Source organism: Boleophthalmus pectinirostris, unplaced genomic scaffold (genome assembly GCF_026225935.1).
Source record: "Boleophthalmus pectinirostris isolate CB_2022bp ecotype Guang Dong unplaced genomic scaffold, ASM2622593v1 HiC_scaffold_5, whole genome shotgun sequence".
Classification (NCBI taxonomy): Eukaryota; Metazoa; Chordata; class Actinopteri; order Gobiiformes; family Gobiidae; genus Boleophthalmus; species Boleophthalmus pectinirostris.
Window position 1 is genome coordinate 446,028 of NW_026571404.1, and position 8,372 is coordinate 454,399.

The window sequence follows — 8,372 nt, forward strand, 5'->3', positions numbered from 1 at the left end:
TACTAAAAATCTAAAGTGCATTTATTCAGATTATGAGGCAGATGATCCACAATAATGAGACGACACAGGATTAAAAACACAAAGAGGATTAAAGCACTTTAACACACACACACACACACACACCACACACACCGAGAACTATTACAGCTGAGACTGATACTAAACACACACACACACCAAACACACACACAACACACAACCTAAACACACACACACACATAACACACACTCACACACACCGAGAACTATTACAGCTGAGACTGATACTAAACACTACACACACACAATTAAACATACACACACATAACACACACTCACACAACCTCATACACACACACTCGCACACACACACAAATTAAATAAATAAAACACTATAATTAGATTTAAGAAACAACTAAATGTTCATGAAGGCGACAGAATGAAACAGTGAAACATCACGAGTTTGGTCATCATGTACGAGGCTGAAACATCACTCCAGTCACTCGAGCGTAAGGGAGGAGCCCGGGCCCCGCCGCCCCCGCCCCCGGGCCCCGCCGCCGCCCGGCCCCCGCCGCCCCGGGCGCCGCGCCGCACCAGCCCTGGGCAGTGTCACCCCCGGGCTGTACTGGGCTTTGTTCTGGTTGTGAGAGTCGGGGCGGGTCTGGAGGTGCCCACGTGGACCGTCAGGTGACCACAGGTGAAAGGACCATCACAGAACTACACACACACACACACACACACACACACACAGAACGAAGAACAGCACCTGATCACACACACACACACACTGTTACATGAGCTCGGCCCTGTTGTGTACCTGTTGTGTGTTGTGTACCTGTTGTGTATTTGTTGTGTATTTGTTGTTGTTGTGTTGTGTATCTGTTGTGTATTTGTTGTGTGTTGTGTATCTGTTGTGTATTTGTTGTGTGTGTGTGTTGTGTGTTGTGTATTGTTGTTGTGTGTGTGTGTGTGTGTTGTGTATACCTGTTGTGTATTGTTGTTGTTGTTGTGTTGTGTATGTTTGTTGTGTGTGTTGTTGTGTATTTGTTGTGTATTTGTTGTGTGTATCAGGTAAAAAGGGCTCTGCGGTGCGGCCCCCACCCCCCCCGGAGCCTCCTGAGCTGCTGGTTCCTGGGGGCCTCTGTGTGGGGGCCCTGTCCCTGAGTGTGGCCCGAGGGGGGGCCCAGAGCCGAGGAGTGGCCCTGTACCAACACATCGCCCAGCTCAAGAACACACACGTGAGTACTACACAAAGTACTACAGTACTACTACACAGAGTACTACAGTACTACTACACAAAGTACTACTGCACAGAGTACTACAGTACTACTACACAAAGTACTACTGCACAGAGTACTACAGTATTACTGCACAAAAGTACTTTTGTACTGATGCAGTGGCGTCACACTGGGGTGTTGTACAGATTTATAAAACCCAAACACAGATTTAAAAAGATGTTTTCATTTCCTGTGATCAGAGTCGAGCTTCTGTCGGTTTCACCTGAAACGAAAAGAAAAAGACTGAAAAACTGTTGGCTAATGCTAACGCTAACGCTAATGCTAATGCTAATGCTAATGTTAATGCTAATGCTAATGTTAATGCTAATGTTAATGCTAATGTTAATGCTAATGCTAATGTAATGCTAATGCTAATGCTAAAACTAAAGCTAACGCTAACACTAGCTTGTGACAGATGTTCTTCAGAGGGACGTGTTTAACAGCACAGATCATGTTTCCTGTTGGACATCAGGTCAGTCAGGTCCCTCAGGTCAGAGCTTCATCTGAGTTTTATGTTAAAGTCTAACAGAGCCTCAGACAGAGCAGAGCCTCCAGTTAGCGTCACCCGCTCAGAGAACAGTGCTGTCATCATTTGTAGAGTCTAAAGCTCAGGTCCCCCGACAGGTCGCTCCACTCCCACCGGTCGCCCCGCACCCGCCGGTCGCCCCGCACCCGCCGGTCGCCCCGCACCCGCCGGTCGCTCCGCACCTGCCCGTCCCCTCTGTCCTCGTCTCCGTCCTGAGCTGTGGGAAAACTGCCCCAGGAAAACTGCACCTGTTTGAAGAAGTTCTCCTGATCCCCCGACCGGGCCTCAGGGCCTCACAGGTACTCACAAGTACTCACAGGTACTTACAAGTACTCACAGTACTCACAGTACAGGTACTCACAGGTACAAGTACTCACAGTACACAGGTACTCACAAGTACTCACAGGTACTCACAAGTACTCACAGGTACTTACAAGTACTCACAGGGCCTCAGGGCCTCACAGGTACTCACAAGTACTCCAGATGCCCTCCCCGTGTGTCAGAGTGTATCAGAGTGCGTCAGGTGCGCTCCTGTCGTGTGTTGCAGGTGGTGCAGGCGGCGCAGGACGTGCAGAGGGAGATGCAGAGGATCCTGGGAGCTCAGAGTAAAACTGGGGTCAGTGACAGAAACATGAGTCTTTATTAACAGGGACGTCACTCTGGGGGGTTCTACATGTGTGTCTATGGCCGAATGTTCAGTAGTTACCGTGGAGACACAACGTACACATTAGCAATAACTACCAAAGAAGTGTAATGTTATTCAGAGGGACTTTGACCTCAGAGCAGATGACCTCACGTGATGATGTCAGCGAGTGGACCGGCATGTCTGGTGTTTTTGTTTAGGCGTTTGGTGCTTTGCTCAGTGACTGCGGCGCCCCCTGCCTGAGCGCCGAGAAAGTAGAGCAGCCGCTAGAGCTTCTGTCGGACGCCTGCGCCAACCTGGATCTGCGCCTCGGACAAGAGCTGTACGTGGGTCTGAGCTGCGCCGCGCCCGCCCTCTACGACCACGTGAGTCTGACCCCGCCCCCTCTACGACCACGTGAGTCTGACCCCGCCCCCTCTACGACCACGTGAGTCTGACCCCGCCCCCTCTACGACCACGTTAGTCTGACCCCGCCCTCTACGACCACGTGAGTCTGACCCCGCCCCCTCTACGACCACGTGAGTCTGACCCCGCCCCCTCTACGACCACGTGAGTCTGTCAAAAATGTCCCACAGCAGAGCATTAAACTAACAGTTCTTCTCTGTTGTTCTTCTCTGTTGTTCTTCTCTGTTGTTCTTCTCTGTTGTTCTTCTCTGTTGTTCTTCTCTGTTGTTCTTCTCTGTTGTTCTCTTTCTTCTCTGTTCTTCTCTGTTGTTCTTCTCTGTTCTTCTCTGTTGTTCTTCTCTGTTCTTCTCTGTTGTTCTTCTCTGTTGTTCTTCTCTGTTGTTCTTCTCTGTTCTTCTCTGTTCTTCTCTGTTCTTCTTGTCTCAGGTTCGGTGTAAATATGAGGTCTGTTCTGGGCTGTTGAAGTCTCCAGATGAGTTGGTGGATTTGCTCCAGAATCTGATCCTCAAGTTCCCCAGTGTGGTGACGGTGATCGACCCGCTGAGGAGAGAGGTGAGTCACCCGCTGAGGAGAGAGGTGAGACACCCGCTGAGGAGAGAGGTGAGTCACCCGCTGAGGAGAGAGGTGAGACACCCGCTGAGGAGAGAGGTGAGTCACCCGCTGAGACAAGGAGAGGTGAGCACCCGCAGGAGAGAGGTGAGGCTGAGGTGAGACCCCGCTGAGGAGAGAGACACCGCTCAGGAGAGAGGTGAGTCACCCGCTGAGGAGAGAGTGAGTACCCGCTGAGAGGTGCTCAGGAGAGAGAGACACCCGCTCAGGAGAGAGGCTCAGGATGACACCCGCTGAGGAGAGAGGTGAGACACCCGCTGAGGAGAGAGGTGATCACCCGCCAGGAGGAGGTGAGACGGAGAGTGACACCCCTCAGGAGAGGTGAGTCACCCGCTCAGGAGAGAGGTGAGTCACCCCTGGGCTGCCTCTCCTGGGTGGACTACCTCTCTCACTGAGCGGGTGTCTTCCTCTTACTGCGCGGTTTGTCTCTCTCCTCAGGGGTGCTCCACCTCTCTCCCTCAGCGCTGAGGAGATGTTGCAGTCGCAGTCTCCTTCCGCTTAGGGAGAGGTGAGTCAACCCGCTTTCAGGGGAGCGTGAGGCGGGCGGCTGAATGGGGAGGGTAGTGAGTCACGCCGGCTCAGGAGAGAGGTGATGGACACCCGCGGCTGAGGAGATAGGTGAGACACCCGCTGAGGAGAAGCAGGGTGGATGAGCCTACAGTCCTTCTCACCGCTCAGGGAGCGAGTTGGGAGACAGCCTCGCTCGGAGTCGTGAAGAGGTGAGTCACCTCGCTGCATGCCGACTGCGGTGCGAGGTGCACTGTCTCCGCTTCGGATGAGAGGTGACGTACGACCGCGTAGGTAGCAGTTAGACCTGCGCACCCGCTCTCTGAGCGAGAGAGGTTGTGAAAGCGGTCGCGGTCGTTTGAGCGAGAGCGCTGTACCTCAGCTAGCCTCTCACCTCGCGATGCAGTGGCGAAACACGCCGCTCAAGAGAGGAAGGTTTGGAGTCACCTCCCTCCCTCACTCGAAGCGCACGCGTGTAGCTCCCTCCGGCTGCAGATGAGTAGGGCTCGCCGTTCTCCCCCCGCTGAGGAGATGAGACGACCGGTCCGCTCAGAGAGAGGTGGTCACCCGTCTGTAGGCGAGTAGTGTGGCGGACACCTTCACTCGCTCAGTGAGATAGGTGAGCTTCACGCGACCTACGATCTATTGACGACTGGCCGGCTGTTCTCAGGAGTGACGTGCTCGCAGCTGGGTGAAGCTTTACACTCTCTCCTCACGCCGCGCGTTGCAGGATCCTCTCTGCACTGAAGGTGACGGACGAGGTGCCACGTCACTCCTCTCTACGGGAGAGGTGAGTACACGCGACCGCTGCCAGGGGAGGATTGTGTAGATCAACCCGGCTCAGTGAGAACGCGGAAAGCGAGGCTGACACCTCTGTCCTGTGAGAGTCACAGCGCCGCTCAGGGAGAGGAGGGTGGGTTGAGAGGAGGTGGTGTATGAGTCAGCCCTGGGGTGCCATGTTCTCGAACGAGTTGAGTCACCCCTCGCTGAGGAGACTGCACGGAGGTGAGGATCACTCTCGCGCTCTGACAGGCGATGAGCACATACGCCCACCTACGCTCAGGAGAGGGTGAGTGCACCGCTCAGGAGGAGACGGTGCAGGTCACCGCTCGGAGAGAGAACACCGGCAGGAGAGGGTGAGTCACCCGCCTCAGGAGAGAGGTGAGTCACCCGCTGGGAGAGAGGTGAGTTCCCCCTCAGGAGAGGTGAGACACCATCAGGAGAGAGGTGAGTCACCGCTCAGGAGAGAGGTAGTCCCCGCTCAGAGAGAGGTGAGACACCCGTCAGGGAGAGAGGTGAGTTCACCTCGTCAGGAGAGAGGTTGAGACACCGCTCAGGGAGAGGTGAGTCACCCGCTGAGGAGAGGTGACACCCGTCAGGAGAGAGTGAGCACCCGCTCAGGAGAGAGGTGAGTCACCCGCTGAGGAGAGAGGTGAGTCACCCGCTCAGTGTGTCCATCACAGGACTGTTTATGATTCACCACAGACGACAGAAAGACCCCGAACTGACGGACAGAACGTGACACACACTCTCTCTGTCAGGACGTGAAGCAGTGGGAGCGTCTCTCGTCTTCTCTTCGTTCTCTTCGGTCTCTTCGTCTCTCGTCTCTTCGTCTCTTCGTCTCTCTCGTCTCTTCGTCTCTTCGTCTCTCGTCTCTTCGTCTCTTCGTCTCTTCGTCTCTCGTCTCTTCGTCTCTCTCGTCTCTTCGTCTCTTCGTCTCTTCGTCTCTTCGTCTCTCGTCTCTTCGTCTCTCGTCTCTTCGTCTTCGTCTCTTCGTCTCTTCGTCTCTCTCGTTCGTCTCTCGTCTCGTCTCTTCGTCTCTTCGTCTCTCGTCTCTTCGTCTCTCGTCGTCTCTCGTCTCTTCGTCTCTCGTCTCTTCGTCTCTCGTCTCTCGTCTCTTCGTCTCTCGTCTCTTCGTCTCTCTCGTCTCTTCGTCTCTCGTCTCTTCGTCTCTCGTCTCTCGTCTCTTCGTCTCTTCGTCTCTTCGTCTCTCCGTCTCTTCGTCTCTTCGTCTCGTCTCTCGTCTCTCGTCTCTTCGTCTCTCGTCTCTTCGTCTCTCGTCTCTCGTCTCTCGTCTCTTCGTCTCTCGTCTCTTCGTCTCTTCGTCTCTCGTCTCGTCTCTCGTCTCTTCGTCTCTTTCGTCTCTCGTCTCTTCGTCTCTTCGTCTCTCGTCTCTTCGCTCTCGTCTCTCGTCTCTCTCGTCTCTTCGTCTCTCGTCTCTTCGTCTCTTCGTCTCTCGTCTCTTCGTCTCTCGTCTCTCGTCTCTTCGTCTCTCGTCTCTTCGTCTCTCTCGTCTCTTCGTCTCTTCGTCTCTCGTCTCTTCGTCTCTCGTCTCTCGTCTCTCGTCTCTTCTGAGTGTGTCTCTCTGTCAGGACGTGGAGCAGTGGGAGCGTCTCTCGTCCTCCGTCTCTTCGTCCTGTTCTCTTCTGAGTGACGTCACCTTCAGAGCCGGAGCCCCGCCCCCTCCAGGGGTCAGAGGTCACGTCCTCAAACACGCCGACCACGTGACCGTCAGCGACCTGATCCGGGCCAGCGTCGAACAGGAAGGTGAGGAAATGTCCCGCAGTGGAGCTTTAACTGTTCTACTGTGAGGAAATGTCCCGCAGTGGAGCTTTAACTGTTGTCATGTGCAGGGTCTGTGCTCCTGGGACCTGCCCACAGTGAACCCGCCTCTGACTCCGCCCTCCCCGACCTGGTGAGTCCACGGGAGGGCATCTGACACTTCTGTGGGTTTAGTTCTTGTTTAGTCCTGGTTCAGTCCTGGTTCAGTCCTGGTCCAGTCCTGGTTTAGTCCTGGTTTAGTCTGGGTTTAGTCTGGTTCTGGTTTTAGTCCTGGTTTCAGTCCTGGTTCAGTCCTGGTCAGTCTGGTTTAGTCCTGTTCAGTCCTGGTTTCAGTCCTGGTTTAGTCCTGGTTTAGTCCTTCAGTCCTGGTTCAGTCCTGGTTTAGTCCTGGTTTAGTCCTGGTTCAGTCCTGGTTAGTCCTGGTTTAGTCCTGGTTTAGTCCTGGTTTAGTCCTGGTTCAGTCCTGGTTTAGTCCTGGTTTAGTCCTGGTTCAGTCCTGGTTCAGTCCTGGTTTAGTCCTGGTTTAGTCCTGGTTTAGTCCTGGTTCAGTCCTGGTTTAGTCCTGGTTTAGTCCTGGTTCAGTCCTGGTTCAGTCCTGGTTCAGTCCTGGTTTAGTCCTGGTTCAGTCCTGGTTCAGTCCTGGTTTAGTCCTGGTTTAGTCCTGGTTCAGTCCTGGTTCAGTCCTGGTTTAGTCCTGGTTTAGTCCTGGTTCAGTCCTGGTTCAGTCCTGGTTTAGTCCTGGTTCAGTCCTGGTTCAGTCCTGGTTCAGTCCTGGTTTAGTCCTGGTTCAGTCCTGGTTCAGTCCTGGTTCAGTCCTGGTTCAGTCCTGGTTCAGTCCTGGTTCTTTGTTCCAGGCCGTGGGTCTTGGTCTGGACTTTGTTAAACTTGGAGGACTCAGCGGCGCTGAGAGATCCTCACGATACAACCGCCTCCTCGCCATCGAAGACGAACTGCAGCGAGACGGACGCCTCAGTGAGTCACACGCACACCTGTGTGACAGGTCCCTCCCCGTGTGTGTCAGGTCCCTCCTCGTGTGTGTCAGGTCCCTCCCCGTGTGTGTCAGGTCCTTCCTCGTGTGTGTCAGGTCCCTCCTCGTGTGTGTCAGGTCCCTCCTCCAGGTCCCTCGTGTGTGTCAGGTCCCTCCCGTGTGTGTCAGGTCCCTCCATGTGTGTGTCAGGTCCTCCTCGTGTGTGTCAGGTCCCTCCCCGTGTGTGTCAGGTCCCTCCATGTGTGTCAGGTCCCTGTGTGTGTCAGGTCCCAGGTCCCCGTGTGTGTCAGGTCCCTCCCCAGTGTGTGTGTGTCAGGTCCCTCCCCGTGTGTGTCAGGTCCCTCCTTGTGTGTGTCAGGTCCTCCCGTGTGTGTGTCCCTCCCCGTGTGTCAGGTCCCTCCTCATGTGTGTCAGGTCCCTCCATGTGTGTGTCAGGTCCCTCCATGTGTGTGTGTCAGGTCCCTCCATGTGTGTGTCAGGTCCCTCCCGTGTGTGTCAGGTCCCTCCGTGTGTGTCCAGTGTGTCAGGTCCCTCCCCCATCCATGTGTGTGTCAGGTCCCTCCCGTGTGTGTCAGGTCCCTCCCCTCCCCATGTGTGTCAGGTCCCTCCCCGTGTGTGTCAGGTCCCAGGTCCCTCGTGTGTGTCAGGTCCCTCCTCGTGTGTGACAGGTCCCTCCTCGTGTGTGTCAGGTCCCTCCTCGTGTGTGACAGGTCCTTCCTCGTGTGTGTCAGGTCCTTCCCCGTGTGTGACAGGTCCCTCCCTTCATGATTATATTAAATTTATTTGTATTTTTTATTTTAGTTTTATTTATTTTTTTCAGTTTTCAGAGATGAACTGCGACCCCCGATCTTCCCCCAGAGACCAGACAAAGACCAG

The 8,372-nt window shown here is 54.6% G+C and overlaps 1 protein-coding gene across 1 annotated transcript in view; it reads left to right on the plus strand.

Moving 5' to 3' along the window:
* The window catches only part of eno4 (enolase 4), a gene marked incomplete at its 3' end in the record, with an annotated part of 15,927 nt that extends 7,555 nt beyond the window's left edge, over positions 1-8,372 (plus strand). Inside the window, exons 5-13 of the mRNA XM_055162900.1 lie at positions 1,051-1,210; positions 1,940-2,081; positions 2,330-2,398; positions 2,626-2,790; positions 3,257-3,382; positions 6,319-6,493; positions 6,571-6,641; positions 7,363-7,480; positions 8,317-8,372. Coding sequence (XP_055018875.1) covers positions 1,051-1,210; positions 1,940-2,081; positions 2,330-2,398; positions 2,626-2,790; positions 3,257-3,382; positions 6,319-6,493; positions 6,571-6,641; positions 7,363-7,480; positions 8,317-8,372 — 1,082 coding nt within the window. The remainder of the gene's footprint in view (positions 1-1,050; positions 1,211-1,939; positions 2,082-2,329; positions 2,399-2,625; positions 2,791-3,256; positions 3,383-6,318; positions 6,494-6,570; positions 6,642-7,362; positions 7,481-8,316) is intronic.